Below are 19,973 nucleotides of genomic sequence, written 5' to 3'. Positions count from 1 at the left end.
GAAAACAGAGTTTATATCATTTTATATGGCTTGACAAGATCTGAATCTCTCTCTCACCCTTAAAATTACTTCAATGCCTCGAAATAATCCCTGACTGACAAGTTCAAACTACTCTCCATGCAACTGACAGCTCTAATATTATTAATGCTACAACATACTGACCCGCTGATAATATAAAACTCCAAAACATCATAGGTAGCTATCCGTCACCTAACAGCGCACTAACCTCATATATATATATATATAGGACGATATATTATTGTTCCCAAATAATTATATTTCCCAGTAAACATTCTCACCTAACAATGCAATCCACTAAAAATCATGAGCTTTCGAGGAACTTATAGTTGGTGACATACATGATTTTATCGTCGTCACATACATCAAGAAGTACTGACCATGTACGCTAAAGAATACAATACAGCAAGTTGATGAGCATGTACGTTTATTGGAGGCCGATCGACCAAAATAAACATACAGTACTACATTGAGTAACAAAAACAGGCGTTTATGTAAAACCATGCAAGTACTTGAAGAGTGCCTAGAATTTTAACTGGGTCTCACGAAACTTTTCTTCGGTAATACGGTCTAGTTTCTCTGCCATCTCGGGAGTCAAGTAATTCGTATAATCTCCAACTTCGCCTCGTCGAAAAAACGCCTCATTTGCCTCTCCAGATGACAATTTTCCAGTTTTATTCACCTCCAAAGTGCTCAGATTATCAAAACTACACAGCCTTAAAATATCATTGACCACACCCTTCGCCTCTTCTCCCGGAGTAAAAGGGCACCCCAAAAACTCAGCCACCTTCCTCAACTCATAAGTGGGTTGCTCTTTCATTTTTTCGTACTTCAAGAAAATAACTTTTTGAGGATTTTCTATGCTTTCCTTCCAAAAGCTTAAGACATGATCCCAATAGGGTCCAAACAAACTCACTCCCCTACAAAATTTATCAAAAGCCTCTTCAAGCGAATTGGTTCCCTTTAATCTCAACTTATTCGTGAAATGCCAAAGTGACACAAAGGTGTCTTTTGGGTTCCTGCATAAATACACTATTTTGCAATTCGAGACTTTTGCGGACGTCGGTAGCGAATTATAAGATAAATGAGTTGAAAAAAGCCTTGGAGAGACGAAGGATGTGAGGTCTGGAACCTGGTTTTCATTGTACAGATCAATCTCCAAGAAGGGCACAAGAACATGAGGGTTGCTTGTGAGCAGAGGATGTTTTTGAAAGTCCGGATAGCGCAACCGGTTCAAAAGCGAGAATAAAATCGCCTTCAACCAAGTGGTGCCGGCTTTGGGGGTGGTCGCGAGGATAATATCAGTGTCCCGAGCCTGGAAATGTTTCTGGAATGCGAGAACTCCAGGCATGTACCTAGGTTTGATCCAACAACCTTGGTACAGGTGGAGGTGATTTGAAACCCAGCCTTCTTCTTTAGGCAGAGAGGATATGATGTCCCTGCATTCTTGGGTCAAATCATTTGCCTGCAAATACTTGGGAATAGGAGAGGAAGGAGGAGATTGATGTGCATGCATGGTGGTGGAAACTGAGAAGGGTGGTAGGATTAATTGGAGTCTGAAACTTGTTTTTCTGGCCGATACAGCGTGTATGTATAAAGCACGGGGTTGCCCTAGGGCTGCCAGCCTGGCCCTGCGCAAGTACGGAAATTTTTGAATTAAAATAAAAAGTATTATTATTTTAATATATTATTATTATTTTTTCCGTCAAAAATCTAACTAAACGTAAAATATAATTATTTTTATTAAAAAAAAATGTTATTGGATTAGTTAAATAGATAATAGTAAAATTTTAAACTACAGTAAATAGATATATTTATTTAAATTTAAAGAGTTATTATTTATTTATTAAATTTATTTTTTATTTACTTTTAACCTTTAATAATATTTTTTATTCACGTTAAATTTGCAACTGTTTTATAATAATAATAATATAAGAATTAAATTAAATTATTAATTATAAAAGATGAAAGAAAATAAATTATTATTATAAAAAAATAATATTATATTATTATTTTAATAAATTCAATAATTAATCTTTATCTAAAGTTATAGATAAAAAAGTTTTTAAATATATTGATGAATTCTCATGTATCGTTTTCATTTCCTGCAATAAAGCGCTATTAATATTTGTCAGTACGTACCTTTCGTGCCAGGAAACTGTATCGGACATGAATGGTACGAATCTTTAACAAGTCAATATCATCTACAGTACCCACACATGCATGCAAGCCTCGAGCTGGAGAACACATCTATCCTGTACGTATTTGGGAAGATCAAATGGTTGTAGCAGTTTCAAATAAATAAATTTTATATTAGATTTATAAGAAAATAGATTTTATTTTAAAAAAAATTTTTTTATTAATGTAATTATTTGTTTTATAAAAAAATTTGTATGAAATTTAACTATTTGAGATTTATTATCTAGTATTACTCTTAGAGTAGATTTATATAGTGAATTAAAATAGAATGAGTTGAGATAAAAGTTGAAAGTTTAATAAAATATTTTTTTAATATTTTTTTTGTAGATATGAAAAAATTAAATTATCTATTATATTTTATATAAATATTTTAAAAAATTATAATAATTATATAAGATGAGATCAGATGAATTGAAATGCTACTATTTATATCCAAACCTAGCCTTAATTCGAAGAAGTGCAACCTTCTGAAGTTTAATATATAAAACAATGATTAAATAAGGCAAAACTCACTATTGTTAGATGTTTGCTTGCCCTAGTTGTATATAAAACAATTAACAACCAACAATATACATACATATATATATATATATATATATATAGATATCAGCTAGTGGCGACGATGAAAGGAAGAGAGAGACAGTGACGCTATAAAACACTAAAACAGAGGCACTAAGAGAGGAAAGAGAGAGAGACGTCGAGGATGGGGGGGGGGGGAAGAGAATGGTTAGGCCCTGAGAGATTTTGCATTTTATATGAAATCTAAATTAAAATGACGTGGTTTTATTAAAAAAAATAGTTTTTTAATATATGTATATATATATATATACACGGATGGACGGGGCCCAGCCTGAGCATCATTCCCGTCCTTGCCTGCATTTCTAAGCGTCAGTTGGGGCTAGTACCCTAGCATTTGACGGTCAAGGATGCCTGATCTCCCAAGCGAGGGCTAACTAGTGGGGGCGCGGGGGATATAGAATTTGTGAGAGAGAGAGAGAGAGAGAGAGAGAGAGAGAGAGAGAGAACATGTCTCATCCCTGCAATTAGTGTTGCATATATATTTTATCACGTAAATCAGCTGTATGAGAGATCATGATTGTGGGGGGGATTTCCCCCTACCCAAGGCCTAGGAGGCCCAGTCAAGCCTGGCCAAGGATGAAAGGATACAGATCCGACCCGCTAGGAGGATCCCCTGTACATAACCTGTGGAAGGGACGATGCAATAGAAGATAAGACTCGTCGGGACTTGTTGGTCTGAGGTTCCTCGGATAATATCTAGTCATCGAGTACCCGCCCACATAGTAGGCACAACGTGCGGAGAATCGTTGATCTGCTGACAGAGAAAGTATGAACGGACTAGGGGAAATTAGATCAAGGGGAGAAGGCTGTAGAACCACGCCACATTTAATGGCTCTGCCACCCAGGCGGCACGCCACATTAATGGAACCATTGAAGGACCATGCCACATTTAAAGATTTTGACAAAATGAACAGGACGAGGACTTTAAATCTCATAGCGACATGCTTGATCTACTCATTGAATTTCTAGTATAAATAGCCGATCCTAGTTACGAGGTTACACTCTTTGGCTTTCTAAGCGTTCTTACTTATTTACTACACTTCAAGAACATTTACTGACTTTAGCATCAGAGATTCCCCTGGCTCCTAGGACGTCTTCTCAAAGCTGCATTCATTCATCTCTTTGCTGGGCCTATTGTGAAGACCTGAATTGTTGGAGCCTGGCCCAAGAGTGTGCAAAACATGACATCAACATTCATCTCATGAGTGTTATTGTTAACAAAAAAACATCACTAGATCTGTTAACGTTTATCAAATGCCTATTTCGCTTTCTTTTATTTTGTTATTATATTATGTGTTTTCGTGTAACGATCACCCAACAAAGAAATATAATTAGTCGGTCCATACTCACCAGAAAGGCAACGGCAACCCAAAGTTGCTGCAATATTTTCTAATCTGGTGACACCATCCATTAGCTAGCTCTGCCTGCTCCGATCGCAGTACTCCATTAACACCCGAAAGTAGAGCTAGGCACTTCAGATTACCAGTCCCTCCACTCTACCGCTACAATGAATATGTGGACAACATTTATTATTATTATTTTTATATGCAGCTAGTAAAAAGGAGACGTGTTTATCAATAATTTAAGTAAATCCTAATTATGTTTAAAGAGATGATGTTTGCTATACGAGGGTTAAGCTCACGTATTTTTTTTGAAAAATGTGGATAAATTTGAAATTTTCATATATTGTTAAACATAAAAGTAATGCTAAACTGAGTCTAGTATGTGCAAGCTTCACACACTACTTTTGAAATAAGAAAATCTTAAATAAGTCATAGAATGTACAAGAGTCACGCATTCTTATTAAAAAAGTGGAGAGAATAGATGTAAGGAAAAAAAAAAAAAGAGAGTGCAATCAATGTTTAAATTTACGATTACGGTTATATAAGGAGAGAAATGATATTTATAATATTATGGTTTATAAGTCTCGTGTACTTATTTTAAAAAAATTAGTAAATTTGAGACTCATAAGAAAAAATAATTTTGAGTAATGTTATATATAATACTTCTAGTGTGTGCAGGCCTCTTTTTATGTAGATTACATATTTATCTATTTTTCTCAAAAGGAGTGAGAGGCTTGCATAATTTAGGACTACAAATATATAATTTCTCAATTAGTATTTTAATGGTGAACCCCCATTTTTTTTTTTTTTTTTTATAAAAAAGAGTATAAGAGACTTACACACCTTAAAAAAGATTGTATCTAATCATACTCACGTAAAAATATCTTAAACTAGTTAATATTCTAACATGTACATGTAAGATCTATAGAATACATATACATTTAATTTATACATTCTTTGTTCCAGCAAACCATATTCTGTTATATTCAAAATGGAAGGGAGGTTGGACTGGGGAGGGAAGCTTTATTTAGGTTTTGTTTGATTTCTAAACACATCTCAATTCATCTCAATTTATCATTACAATTTTTTCAAATTTTAATATAAAATATAATAAATAATTCAACTTTTTTAAATCATAAAATAATAATAATACTATTAAAATAATATTTTAATAATATTTTATTATCTCAATTTAATTCAATTCAACTCAATTCAATTCACGTCCAAATAAATTCTTATTCTTCTGGCTAATCCCGATCTTGTTTACTTTGGACAGAACTCTGTCCAATATTCATACAGATCGATAATAGGCTAGAAAGGTATTGCCCCGACCCGACCTTTGCAATAACACCGGACCCGGATCAACCCGTTATAACAGCTACTAATTAAAAGCCTCAGTCTGACTGCATGCATGCCAACTTTATCGAAAACAGAGTTTATATCATTATATATGGCTTGACAAGATCTGAATCTCTCTCTCACCCTTAAAATTACTTCAATGCCTCGTAATAATCCCTGACTGACAAGTTCAAACTACTCTCCATGCAACTGACAGCTCTAATATTATTAATGCTACAACATACTGACCCGCAGATAAAATAAAACTCCAAAACATCATAGGTAGCTATCCCTCACCTAACAGCGCACTAACCTCATATATATATATATATATATAGGACGATATGTTATTGTTTCCAAATAATTATATTTCCCAGTAAACATTCTCACCTAACAATGCAATCCACTAAAAATCATGAGCTTTCGAGGAACTTATAGTTGGTGACATACATGATTTTATCGTCGTCACATACATCAAGAAGTACTGACCATGTACGCTAAAGAATACAATACAGCAAGTTGATGAGCATGTACGTTTATTGGAGGCCGATCGACCAAAATAAACATACAGTACTACATTGAGTAACAGAAACAGACGTTTATGTAAAACCATGCAAGTACTTGAAGAGTGCCTAGAATTTTAACTGGGTCTCACGAAACTTTTCTTCGGTAATACGGTCTAGTTTCTCTGCCATCTCGGGAGTCAAGTAATTCGTATAATCTCCAACTTCGCCTCGTCGAAAAAACGCCTCATTTGCCTCTCCAGATGACAATTTTCCAGTTTTATTCACCTCCAAAGTGCTCAGATTATCAAAACTACACAGCCTTAAAATATCATTGACCACACCCTTCGCCTCTTCTCCCGGAGTAAAAGGGCACCCCAAAAACTCAGCCACCTTCCTCAACTCATAAGTGGGTTGCTCTTTCATTTTTTCGTACTTCAAGAAAAGAACTTTTTGAGGATTTTCTATGCTTTCCTTCCAAAAGCTTAAGACATGATCCCAATAGGGTCCATACAAACTCACTCCCCTACAAAATTTATCAAAAGCCTCTTCAAGCGAATTGGTTCCCTTTAATCTCAACTTATTCGTGAAATGCCAAAGTGACACAAAGGTGTCTTTTGGGTTCCTGCATAAATACACTATTTTGCAATTCGAGACTTTTGCGGACGTCGGTAGCGAATTATAAGATAAATGAGTTGAAAAAAGCCTTGGAGAGACGAAGGATGTGAGGTCTGGAACCTGGTTTTCATTGTACAGATCAATCTCCAAGAAGGGCACAAGAACATGAGGGTTGGTTGTGAGCAGAGGATGTTTTTGAAAGTCCGGATAGCGCAACCGGTTCAAAAGCGAGAATAAAATCGCCTTCAACCAAGTGGTGCCGGCTTTGGGGGTGGTCGCGAGGATAATATCAGTGTCCCGAGCCTGGAAATGTTTCTGGAATGCGAGAACTCCAGGCATGTACCTAGGTTTGATCCAACAACCTTGGTACAGGTGGAGGTGATTTGAAACCCAGCCTTCTTCTTTAGGCAGAGAGGATATGATGTCCCTGCATTCTTGGGTCAAATCATTTGCCTGCAAATACTTGGGAATAGGAGAGGAAGGAGGAGATTGATGTGCATGCATGGTGGTGGAAACTGAGAAGGGTGGTAGGATTAATTGGAGTCTGAAACTTGTTTTTCTGGCCGATACAGCGTGTATGTATAAAGCACGGGGTTGCCCTAGGGCTGCCAGCCTGGCCCTGCGCAAGTACGGAAATTTTTGAATTAAAATAAAAAGTATTATTATTTTAATATATTATTATTATTTTTTCCGTCAAAAATCTAACTAAACGTAAAATATAATAATTTTTATTAAAAAACAATATTATTGAATTAGCTAAAGAGATAATAATAAAATTTTAAATTACAGTAAATAGATATATTTATTTAAATTTAAAGAGTTATTATTTATTTATTAAATTTATTTTTTATTTACTTTTAATCTTTAATAATATTTTTTATTTACGTTAAATTTTCAACTGTTTTATAATAATAATAATATAAGAATTAAATTAAATTATTAATTATAAAATATGAAAGAAAATAAATTATTATTATAAAAAAATAATATTATATTATTATTTTAATAAATTCAATAATTAATCTTTATCTAAAGTTATAGATAAAAAAGTTTTTAAATATATTGATGAATTCTCATGTATCGTTTTCATTTCCTGCAATAAAGCGCTATTAATATTTGTCAGTACGTACCTTTCGTGCCAGGAAACTGTATCGGACATGAATCACACGAATCTTTAACAAGTCAATATCATCTACAGTACCCACACATGCATGCAAGCCTCGAGCTGGAGAACAGAGTAACACTATACGGAATCTACTATAGCGGTGCACTCAGTGCACTCAGTACGTGGATTTCATTTTTTTTAAAAAAAAAAAAAAAAATCAAAACGTGCGTTTTGATTGAAGACTGATTTGAAAATTCGTTTCATTCGTTTCTGCTATTTGATTTCATGCTGCGAAACCCCTGCTCCATCGCGACCCGCGTCTCCTTCCACAACCCATCACCTCCCGGCGACGTCGTCTCTCTCATCAGTGCCACCGAGCGGCACTCCTCCGTGTGCCCAGTGCCTCCACTGTCCCGTGAGCTCATTTGAACGGAGCAAAGAATATTTGAATCCCGTGAAATCCCCTTCCTCGCCACGAACCCGCGTCCGTCGGCTTCCGCTTGCCAGCGCCACCTCGCGACGGCTTCTTCTTCCCAGCGCCACCTCGAGACGCTCGTACGTCTACCCAGCGCCGCCGGTCCCCGCGAGCTGATCGAACGGACCAAACCAACGACGGGTAAGAGTGCTCTATTTCGCCAAATGGTTTTGTAGGTAAATATTATACTACCATTTTCCCGTCCATACATGCTATGTACATCATGATTTTTGTGTTTTCTGAGATGGGTATGCTTAGGGCATGGAGAAATTTCCAAAAAATGATATTTGCTATTATAATCTGTATTTACATGTGAAAACATTGAGGAAAACCTGTGTGTTGTCTCCTAATGTTATCAAGATGCAACTGAGGTTGTCATTAACAAATATGCTAAATTTTAATTTTCAGATTTAATATTTATGCTGATGTGTGAAAGCTTGATCAGAAGTTGTTTATTAGTGATCATAGTTAATCATTCCAATGAATTGTTCCGTCCGAAACATATATTTTTTTAAGAGTATAATTAATTAGAAGAAAATGTGGTAAAATAGAAGACAGTTTCATGTCAACAAAAGAACAAAATCATTTAAACTTCATGTGTAGTGAAGACCAATTTGATTAAACAGTGTGAGAACAAAGCAAACTTTTGACTTCTTAAATAATAGGAAGTCTCAAAATATGGCTATAGCATAGATAGGATGCTGTCAAAGTAATTGTTTTTGCAATATTCATAAAAAAATATAAAAAATAAAAAAAAAACTAAATGTGTCCAATAAGTGTCTTGCAATAGTTTCATGAAAACACTATTAGAAACTATTCCGAGCACTGAGATTAGAATATATTTTAACTCATTTTTTTTGTTCTTGACAAGTAGAAAGACATGAAAATAGACTGACTAAATACTTGCTACATGATTCGATGGATTCCATGAATTGGAAATATCTGTTTCTGCTCACTGAGAGTGATTTGTTTCTATTTTTTCCGTTCAAACAATAATTGTACGTTTGTATTTCATTTACGTAGAAAGTGCTTATATTTTCAGATTTTGCATTACGTATGAGGGTTTAATCTTTATTTTTCTTCTTTTGCTATCTTGGAAGACTGGATAGAAATTATCGGAAGACATTCTTAGCCTTATTGTGATGGGGGAAAATGAAGATAGAATGCATCCTTTTGATATAAATATGCCCTACAATTCCCCGAGTACTCCAGTAGATTATAGCCCATTTTCTGATTCATTTGAGGTATATTTATTTGAATTTTTATATTTCAGAAGTTAACAGGTTAAATTTTTTAGAGTCATCCAATTTTCCCTAACAACGTGCCTGTTGCAGCATATGCCACCTTATATGTCCTACCACCCTCCGCCGAGTAATCCAGATGACTTGAGGCAAGAAGTGCCCCCGACGCCAACTGTGCCAACCGATACCACATTTGAACAAAATCTTGGAAGTACATCACGGATGACTGCTGAAAGTTGTCTTGATGCCGATGGTAGTACAGTTTTATTTGCCTTGATTATAATCATTGTAATTTTGTTTTGATGCTAATCCATATGTTTCCATTTTTAGACATGGTCTTCGACATAAATGAATATATAGAGGGTACCACTGTTGTCCATGATGATGAAGTACGAGTTGAAGCACCAAGATCTGGGATGGAATTCGACAGTATGAAAGATCCTACAGCCTACTATAAGCAGTATGCGAAGCAAGAGGGTTTTGGTGTACGGACACAAAGGACTAGGAAAGATGATGAAGGGAGGCCTGTGTACGTGACTGTTGGTTGTGCCCGTGGCGGAAAGTACAATCCTACGAACAATAATATCTCGAAGCCACGACCAACAACTAGAACGGATTGTAATGCGAGAGTAAATGCGACATTGAGCAAGAATGATAAATGGGTTTTCACCACTGTTGAAAATGTGCACAACCACATAACTGTGAGCCCCAAGAAGACAAGATTCTTGCGATCTCACAAACATCTAGATGAATACAGTCAAAGGATCCTCGACCTAAATGATCGAGCCGGTATACGAATGAACAAGAATTTTTATTCTCTTGTCGTTGATGCGGGGGGTTTTGAGAATCTTCAATTTCAAGAGAAAGATTGTCGGAATTTCATTGACAAGGCTCGACATTTAAGGTTGGGTAAAGGTGGTGGCGAAGCACTTAATCAGTATTTCCAAAGAATGAGAGATCGGAATGATGAGTTCGTTTCTAACATGGACTTGGATGATGAGGGAAGGTTACGAAATGTATTTTGGGCTGATGCTCGGAGTCGAGCGGCGTATGAGTATTTCGGAGACGTAGTAACATTTGATACAACGTACCTAACAAATAGGTACGGGATGCCTTTTGCACCATTCGTTGGTGTTAATCATCATGGTCAGTCCATATTATTAGGAGCGGGATTGCTTTCAAACGAGGTTGGGGTGATTTTTAAATGAAGTTTCCTTCCAAGATAAATAATGTTCTATTTCTTCATGTTGTTATCCAACTCTGCGAGCAATTGGTTCTTATGCTTCTATTTGAAAGTAATGTGTATTTTTTCTTTTCCAGGGGCTTCTGTAATGCTCGCAGAGTTGGCAATGGAAGCTGGTTTGCCTAATGGTGTCTTAAATATTGTTCATGGCACCAATGTATACTCTCTCTCTCTCTTCTCGACCAATGTATGCTCTTTAGTTCAGCACTATTTTACTAGTTGTTGGTTCACAATGCTCGGAGTCCCATGCCATTGCACTCAATGACACTCAGCACTCAGCATACATGTCCCATGCCATTGCACTCAATGTATGTTGTTTAGTTCAGCACTGGTTTTGGTGCTACTGGCCAAAGGTGCATGGCACTCAGTTTAGTATTATTTTATATTAGTCTATCTTTTATATTGTGCCTTTTATATTAGTCTATCTTTTATAATACTACTTTTGTACTTTGATACTTTTGTAGCTTGAGGGTCAATGTCATGTTTATTATACTGAATATAATAGTAAGTGCATGCTGTACGTACAAGTAATTGAAAATTTTCATTACTCTCATATCCATTACTTAGTCAACGGTTCCACTTTTATCTTGAAATAATCATTGGTCATTATGGTGATATTTTTTTTTCTCATCATTTATGCTGCCATGTTACCCATTCAAGTTTTGGATTTCTTAAGTTCCTTTTTGCAATCTTCTATTTAACAGATGTTTTATTCTGAGAGAAGTCTATTATCTTTGTTACAATGCAGCTTCTTGTTTCTTTTCTCGGTTCAAGTGAAGATGGTTGTTTTTCTAGAATGTTCCAAACATTCATTGACACAACAATTCCTTGTCTTGAAGTAAATTAAGTCTAATAAATGCTGGAATGTGCCAAAGCTCTCAAAGTAAATGCTGGAACAGAGCCTGAAGTAGATCTTGGTCCTGTAATTAGCAAACAGGTTAGGACTATTTCCTGAGATCGACCTGTCTGTAACTAGTATTGGACCTTTCATAGTATACTATTAATTGCTTATGTTGTGTCTTGAATGGTTGATGATGTGATGTCTTATGCAAGAAGCATACTATATGTACTTTGCGATATAATATTCAAATGGTACATAAGATACCATTTTATCATTGGTACCTTATGTGCATGTGAAACTGAAGCTTATTTTATGGTCTGTTGGTTGTTGCAGTTCTAGCATTTTCGATGCCAAGGCTGGAATTGCACAGAATGACAACTTTGTGAAGCTAGGCGCTTGGTATGACAATGAATGGGGTAACAGGTAATACACGTTTGCACAGAATTCACTCATTCTCACAACTGATGGGGAGTTATTGCCATAGTCTCATGGTTCTAAATTTTGGATGTTTAAAGTAGAGGTTTAGTGTCTATTTTTACTTATTTTAAACTGGTTGTTTTCGCTGCAGCACTGGTGTCGTTGACCTGATCCGACACATTGCATCTGTTCACTGAGGGCTGTTGGACAGAGCAGACTGAGATCGACCTGATGTTGAGCTTCCATTTCCTCCTGCTAGTTTGCAGTTTACTTTGTTTAAGGAGTGAGGTGTTTTGGAATAATGGTGTTTTTAGGAGGGTATTTAGTTGGTTATATCTCATCTGGTCTTTTATCTTCAAATGGGGTGGTCATTGTATTACGAAATTCTTTTTTCTCCATTTGATGCATTTTGACCAAATCATCTTAAAACATTAATTGGAGATATGCATTCAACAAAGGTTAACATCCTCATTCAGATTTTGAAGTTATAACATATTGAAAATCCATGGCATTTTATTGTGAATTATTAGATGTTCATCATAATATTCATTCAACCAGCAGTGACACTTTTGATGCCTTTGGCGTGCTACCACTTGAAGAATAATACAGTTCACAATATTTTTCATTAAAATGACAGGAAATGGAGACATTCACATGCTAATTGAACCGGTGAATTCAATTAGCATACAATGGAGATGGGGAATTGAAAGCACGCCCTTTGGAGAATTATGCAGAATTATAGGGAAATAGAACTGAAATTATACAGATGAGATGGGTGACACAAATTCGGTTCTAGACATACTAATAATTCCCTGCCCTTCCATTTTACTTGTTAACCTTTGGAGCCAGTGGCATGACCTTTACTTTTGCCAACACCCCAGCGACGAGTGAGTTCTTTCGGCGTCAATGTGAAGGGCAAATCTCCATAGCTATACTTCACAATGAATATGGAAAACCCAATCACAGTTGAAGAGAATACAATACCTCAATTCACAATATTCACCAAAAAAACAAAGCCAAGATACTTGAAGAGAATAGATTCAGCTCATTTAATCGAGCTCAGCAGTAGCTTCAAACTGTTATTCTAACAGATTAGAGTAAGTCCTAATTTATACAACATGCTTTTTAATCTAATGTGTCTACATCAAAAATTACATAATTTATACAACGTGCTTTTTACATTACATTTATCCAAACCAAGCAAACAATATTACAAAGGTGATAATCCAGTACAAACAAAATAACTTTCGCTTTTCCTTTTTCAGATTCTTCGCTATCTCTCTCACTTTTTCTTCCCTTTTCCGAACGGCATACTCGCGGCATAATACATCATCCCATGTATTACGCCGCGAGTTCTGTTTTAATAACATGTTCTCCACTAACAACTGAAAAATATCCGCCCATACGAAGAATTCACACCTCGCATCTTCCTGCACACAATACGAACTCCTAAATTAATATGACACAAAGTACAACCTGCAACAGCAAATCAATTAGTTTAATATGACAAATATTAAGTTGCTTTACCGTATTATATTTGGGGCAGGCAAAAAATCTCCTTCCTGGATTTTTCTTAGTGTAGGACGTCTTTAGTGGCGTTTTCAAACCACACCAACAAGTTGGTGACTCCATCACAAAATCATTATCTAAAGATGATGATTGAGAAGATGCCATAGTGATTCTGTCAAAGGAAAGACAACTACAAACACAAGAGTCTGTCTCATATGAACAAAATTGAATACATAGTAATATTGCCTAGTGAATGTCTGATTAACTAAGACCATCATCAAATTTAAACATAACTTGATTTCAAGTAACCCAACACTAGCAGCTCATTATCATGTTTATGACAATAACCACACACTTCCATTCAAGGATACAATATTTATAAAGTTAAAATAATTAATGATGTAGTTAGTCATGGTAAATGTATATCTAAGTACACATTAGTGTTCCCAAATGGATAAAGATGCCAAAAAGAATACAGATTTGGATATTCAAGTTGCAGGGGTCAGTTTTCAGCTAGGAAAGTCCAGTTAATTGCAACATGATTGGCCGTTTATTATTATTTATTTGTATGGTTCTATATACAAGTACAAGTAGAGAAGATTAATTTTGAGTCATGGAGAAAAAATAAAGTTTCAGGAAAAGAACAATCACAACACAAGCAAAGAAAGGTGAGTCTAAATAGACATGCATTTAAAATGTGCCACTTAATAGATGTGGTTAAAGAGACAAAATTTAAGAAGATGAGTTTTACTCATATCTCATTTCTAGGTTACTTTCACTGCAATAGCCTTATTGTGATGGCATTGCTACTCAAACCTTGGAGAGTGCAATATTTTTTTTTCTTCGGTAAGGGGGTTTAACTACACTAATAGAAAGCCATAGTCTAATTTTCTATTAACTAGTGTCAATAAAGTACAACCACATGCATGGTCTATTTCAAAGTAATCAAACCCAACCTAGGTAAGTGAAGAGAATATGCATTTTATTCTAATGAGAGTTGGACATATTGGAAGACAATAGTCTCCCCCAAAGCTAGTCCGAACCAGAGAGCTAATATAATAGGCAAAAACATCTCTCTTGCTGAAGATACTCAAGAAGCTTGTCTTGTTTTGATGACTCTCGAACCCTTGCAAAGCTCTCAGCTAGTTTGTTTCCCTATGCTTGCAAATATATATATATATATATATATACACACACATATATTCTCAGATCATCTCTGGAAAATGTCAAGTAGATTATGCCTTGACATTTTTTTTACTAAAGAGGAAAAAATAATAAGGGTAAGTTATATTGGATGAGCGAGTTTGGCTCCAAGGAAAAGGGGGGGGGGAGAGGCTGGAAAAATGAACTGGAATTTACATATATCATACATACATAAATTATGGTCTTTTTTGGTAAGATGGCTGATCTGTAGCAGTTGGGGGTTTTCTAAAGTTTGGAGGACCATTGACCGAATTTAAGAAATTCAATTTTATAGTGATAATGCTTTCACTTATACATGGAGATAAAACAAGAAAAGTCAGAAAGGTGCAATCATCATCATTGTCTCTCCCAAGATATGAATAAGATATACCATTATTGTCTGGTCAGTTCTATATTCAGCTTTGTTAAGATGGATAGCCGATGGAAAAATTGTTTCTCAAATTTGTTTAACCTGATATAAGACATTAACACATGGAAGTCCACTATTGCACAAACCCTTTCTAATAATCTCTTTCAAGCTTCATCACGGATTCTTAAAACCTGTGCTAATATGCTTGCCTAGATAAATCTCAGACTGGAATGTGTTTATAATTGGTTAAAGAGACAGTTTCTTCTTTAAGTTTTACTAATGCTCCTTTAGTTTCATATTGTTTGCCCAGTTTGACACATTACTGCTATTGAGGATTTCTCTGCTTGTTCATATATTTGACCAGTAAACCTACAGCTTATATAACTAAACCCTAGAGGAAAAAAAATGCTGTAAACACAGAGAAAAAAAATAATCGTATGACTAAACCCTAGAATCAGATAGGAAAAAAACGTAATACATGAAAAAGCTTCAGGAAGATTATTTAGAAGAAACTGTACATTACCCCTCCCGCAGCTCTGGGCTTCGTGTCGGTGGATTGAGGGCTTCAATCTGAGTGTGTCGAACACAGAGAGAGAGAAGAAGAAGAAACCTTAGAGAATAAGTGTAAATCTTAGAGGAGGAGAAGACGAAGAAGAAGATATAACCTGCGAGGAGCTCGGCCTTCGGGGGAGGAACTCAAAATCGCGGGACAGGGCCTCCCTTAGGGCAGAGGAGTCTCGGGGTGGGGGGGAGAATAAGGAAAGAGAAGGGATGGGAGACAAAACAGGGAGGGAGGAAACGCGGGGGGTTGGGGGAGAGTGAATCTTGAAGACGAAAGGGCAATCTCGCGTTTGGAGGGCTCGGGGAAACGACGCTGGAGGGTTGGGGGAGAGAGGAACGAATGTTGAAGACGAACGAATGTTGGGGGTAAATTCAAAATGAAACGAAAACGTGCGTTTGGGGGGGGGGGGTCCCGGACACGTCATGTGTGTAAATGAGTGCAGCAAACAGTGGATGTATAATAGAGTTTTCGACACATTTATCCTGTATGTATTTGGGAAGATCAAATGGTTGTAGCAGTTTCAAATAAATAAATTTTATATAAGATTTATAAGAAAATAGATTTTATTTTAAAAAAATATTGTTTATTAATGTAATTATTTTTTTTATAAAAAAATTTATATGAAATTTAACTATTTGAGATTTATTATCTAGTATTACTTTTAGAGTAGGTTTATATAGTGAATTAAAATAGAATGAGTTGAGATAAAAATTGAAAGTTCAATAAAATATTTTTTTAATATTTTTTTTTGTAGAAATGAAAAAATTAAATTATCTATTATATTTTATATAAATATTTTAAAAAATTATAATAATTATATAAGATGAGATCAGATGAATTGAAATGCTACTATTTATATCCAAACCTAGCCTTAATTCGAAGAAGTGCAACCTTCTGAAGTTTAATATATAAAACAATGATTAAATAAGGCAAAACTCACTATTGTTAGATGTTTGCTTGCCCTAGTTGTCTCTCAAAATTGGTGTTTACAACAGCTTGATGTTAATAATGCATTTCTTCATGAAGATTTACATAAAGAAGTGATGATGCTGCCTCCAGGCTTTGCACAACCCAATGATACACGAGTTTGTAAACTCAATAAGTCCCTATAGGGCTTAAAAGAAGCTTCTAGGCAGTGGTTTTCTAAATTTTCCACTACCTTACTTGCTTAGAGCTTTATACAATCAAAGTTAGATTATCTCGAGTTCTTATTTCATGGCTCTCTTGGTATATGTGAGTGATATTGTAATTGCTAGCAATGATCATTCTTTAGTTTCTGCACTCAAGTCTTTTCTTGAAGTTGCTAGATCATCCACTGCTCTTTGTCAGTGCAAGTATGCTTTAGAACTTCTCTCATATTCAGGTTTATTGGCTACTAAACCTATTCAATCCCCCATGGACCAAAACTGCAAGCTATCCAAGGTTGATACTGTTTTATTGGCTGATCCCAATTCATATAGAAGATTATTAGTCGTCTCATTTACTTGACAATGACCAAACCAGATAACTCTTATGCTGTAAATACACTAAGTCAGTTCCTAGACAAGCCATGTTAGTCCCATCTTGATGCAGCCAATCGTGTACTCAGATATGTGAAGTTATATCCTGGCCAAGGACTTTTCTTTTCCAGATTCTCCTCTCTTCAACTGAAAGCTTCTTGTGACTCAGATTGGGCTAGCTGCCCTGACACTAGAAGATTAGTTATTGGTTTTTGTATTCTCATTGGTGATTCTCTTCTTGCTTGGAAATCAAAGAAGCAAGAGACAATATGTCGTTCATCTACTGAAATTGAATATCGTTCAATGATTGCTACATGTTGCGAAATTAATGGCTTACAACTTTACTTCAAGCATTTCCCATATCAGTTAAATCCCCTGCTGTTCTTTATGTGACAATAAGGCTGCCAAACATATTGTTGAAAATCTAATTTTTCATGATAGAATAAAGCATATTGAGATCGATTGTCATCTAATTCGTGATATGTTTCAAGCTGGTTTCATAAAGACTTTACATATATCTACGTACACAGTTTCAGCTAGCTGATATTCTTACTAAGTCTCTTACTCATGACATATTTCAATTTCTTGTTGGCAAGCTGGGACTCCTTAGTTTGTATAGTCCACCTTGAGGGAGAGTCTTAATATTTATGGTCAGTTGAATTTTACATGTATGTAAGTTAGAGTTCATTTGTATAGGCAGTTACTTTTTCACTTATGTACTTCTTGTAATTCGAGATTATCAATCCATCGCTCTTTACTTTTTTCTCCACTTCCCTCTCATTCAGCCCTAATCTTGACTGTTGATTTCTGTTATACATTACACATTACACACTACACATTGATATGCTTGCAAGGAGGAAATAAAAAGGCTATGTTCTACACACGCATTTATGAAGGATGGAAGCATTTGTTATAGTAGGCCTACTTTCTTTTTAAACAAATTATACTTTTTTACGCATTTAATCATATGCGCATGATTTCTTCTTGTACCAAAAAAAAAGAAAGGAGTGTTTTCTTTAATTTATTACTTATAAATCGTTAGCCTTTTTAAAGATTTTGTTGTAAAAGAAAGTAATGTTAAAAGACATAGAAGAAGAGGTTGAGTTATTTTTCTTAATAACTATTTACCTTTAGAAGTGAGACGAAATGATTCTTTTAAGTTAAAAGCATTCTACTTAAAATGAAAGATCTAATTAGATTTGTGTAGTCTATATCAACTATTTAGAGGGAGAAATTTAGATCCATAACATTAATTTTTATATTTATTTTATTTTGTCAATTAAAACTCAATCTCATTAGAAACGTGAATAAACTCCTACTAGATGTGGCAATTCCACCCGAGACTTACTTCAAACCCTCCCGGCCCCTAACCACCATACCGTTCCACAATCAATATGGGATAGTACCCAACAGTTCATCGAGAGTTTGGTTGATGTTAGCATTTTTTTTTAATTTGCCACAATTAATTATTATATATATAGACGTAGCCGTATTTGAAGTTGGCTATAGTAGGAGTAATAGGGTTAGTATTGGGTGGTCTTCGACCTCTCTCAATTCTAAAAACTAGTTCAAGATGTGAGATTTTTCCTTACACTTATAAAGTGATCACAACAATCTCAACAATATTTCCCACACATATCGAGCCCTGAGTCGAAGTAGAGAAAATCCGTTTCTCTCAAAGACTGTTGGATCGAGACTATTGGTAAATATGGAGTTTCATGCAAGTATTGGGTGGTCTTGAACTTCTATCTGTAAAATATGAAAGAGTAGGAGAACTGTTTTGGTGCTCAATGCCAAAATAGAGTAATATATTGCAGTATATATAAAACTTTCTGTTACAACAGTGTTTATCCGTTGTTACATTTCAAACTAGATTTACAATTTAAACTAGTATCGTGCTAGCTATGTATAGCATTTGAATTTTGAATTCTGCTAGATATCCTCCTTCTATTGTAGATCATATTTGAGAGTTGAAGAATCGGTCTTGCCTATTGAGTTAGGAGAGGTAATTCTAACAGCCCCTGCAAGGATGGGAGGTGAACGCATATGAAGCTTGTCACAAAGTACAACAAATCGAGATGCAATGAGACCTTTTGTGAAGATGTCCGCGACCTGATCAATGGTTGAAATAAACCGAATGATAATGTCCTTATTTAGCACTTTCTCGCATATGAAGTGAAAATCAATTTCAATGTATTTAGTGCGCACATGATACACAGGATTAAAAGCCAGTGAAATAGTACTAATGTTGTCACACCAAATAGTTGGTGGAGAGGACAAGGGAAGACATAATTCTTTCAGAAGCATCCGCAACCAGTAAGCTTCAACAGTTGCATAGGAGAGAGCACTGTATTCGGCTTCAGTACTAGAGCGAGCCACGATAAATTGCTTTTTGGTGCACTATGAAATGAGACTTGAACCAAAAAAGACTGCATATCCTGTGGTGGATCTACGGCTATCCGGATCACCAGCCCAGTCAGAATCACAATATATATTCAGTTGAGAAGCTCTCTTGCGATAAAACAGACCATGATCAGCACTTCCCTTAAGATACTGTAAGACTCGCTTAACAACAATCCAATGGGACTGGTAGGAGAGTGCATAAATTGGCAAAGTTGATTCACAGAGTATGCAATATCTGGTCTAGTAAGAGTGCAGTACTGTAGCGCCGCACCTACTAGTTGCCGATAGGTAGTGACTTCGGTTTCAGATAGTGCAGAGCCATCATGACTAGAAAGTTTTGTGCCACATACCGATGGGGCAGAATACGACTTAGCACCAATCATACCAGCACGATGCAGTAAATCCAACTTAAGCCAACTTAAGATGAATTGATCCTTCTTAGCCCAAAGGGGATAAGTAGGATTAACATCAGAAGTGGAGGGTAGAAGCTTAGGAGGGCACGGATCACATCCATCGACGATGCCCATC

General features: G+C 35.7%; 4 protein-coding genes across 10 annotated transcripts; 1 reads left to right on the top strand and 3 right to left on the bottom strand.

The window, feature by feature from the left end:
• Nucleotides 1–347: 347 nt before the first annotated feature.
• On the bottom strand, nucleotides 348–2,189 carry LOC121255019 (cytosolic sulfotransferase 5-like). The gene is made up of 2 exons (XM_041155316.1): nucleotides 2,161–2,189; nucleotides 348–1,649 (listed from the first exon to the last, which is right to left on the bottom strand). The coding sequence occupies exons 1-2, from the start codon at nucleotides 2,187–2,189 to the stop codon at nucleotides 542–544; spliced, it is 1,137 nt and encodes a 378-aa protein (XP_041011250.1). The 3' UTR covers nucleotides 348–541.
• A 3,726-nt stretch (nucleotides 2,190–5,915) lies between these two features.
• Nucleotides 5,916–7,757, bottom strand: LOC121255017 (cytosolic sulfotransferase 5-like). The gene is made up of 2 exons (XM_041155315.1): nucleotides 7,729–7,757; nucleotides 5,916–7,217 (listed from the first exon to the last, which is right to left on the bottom strand). The coding sequence occupies exons 1-2, from the start codon at nucleotides 7,755–7,757 to the stop codon at nucleotides 6,110–6,112; spliced, it is 1,137 nt and encodes a 378-aa protein (XP_041011249.1). The 3' UTR covers nucleotides 5,916–6,109.
• Nucleotides 7,758–9,835: 2,078 nt separating this feature from the next.
• LOC121255016 (protein FAR1-RELATED SEQUENCE 5-like) lies at nucleotides 9,836–11,617 on the top strand. The gene is made up of 4 exons (XM_041155314.1): nucleotides 9,836–10,565; nucleotides 10,740–10,819; nucleotides 11,411–11,444; nucleotides 11,538–11,617. Exons 1-4 carry the CDS (start codon nucleotides 9,836–9,838, stop codon nucleotides 11,615–11,617), a joined length of 924 nt encoding a protein of 307 aa, XP_041011248.1.
• A 1,489-nt stretch (nucleotides 11,618–13,106) lies between these two features.
• Nucleotides 13,107–16,007, bottom strand: LOC121256484. 7 transcript variants are annotated; one of them, XR_005939008.1, is made up of 4 exons: nucleotides 15,647–15,943; nucleotides 15,500–15,551; nucleotides 13,448–13,619; nucleotides 13,107–13,350 (listed from the first exon to the last, which is right to left on the bottom strand). XR_005939008.1 is itself a non-coding variant. In XM_041157297.1 (4 exons), the coding sequence occupies exons 1-4, from the start codon at nucleotides 15,965–15,967 to the stop codon at nucleotides 13,108–13,110; spliced, it is 783 nt and encodes a 260-aa protein (XP_041013231.1). In that variant the 5' UTR covers nucleotides 15,968–15,982; the 3' UTR covers nucleotide 13,107. The 7 variants fall into 7 exon arrangements, 1 of the variants encoding a protein (XP_041013231.1); XR_005939010.1 differs by having other exon boundaries at nucleotides 15,500–15,591; nucleotides 15,647–15,670; XR_005939012.1 differs by having other exon boundaries at nucleotides 15,505–15,591; nucleotides 15,647–15,670.
• Between the last annotated feature and the right edge of the window lie 3,966 nt (nucleotides 16,008–19,973).

The sequence above is a fragment of the Juglans microcarpa x Juglans regia genome, chromosome 3D, assembly GCF_004785595.1.
Source record: "Juglans microcarpa x Juglans regia isolate MS1-56 chromosome 3D, Jm3101_v1.0, whole genome shotgun sequence".
Lineage (NCBI taxonomy): Eukaryota > Viridiplantae > Streptophyta > Magnoliopsida > Fagales > Juglandaceae > Juglans > Juglans microcarpa x Juglans regia.
Note: the sequence above shows the minus strand (reverse complement) of the source record. Positions and strands in the feature narration are given on the sequence as shown.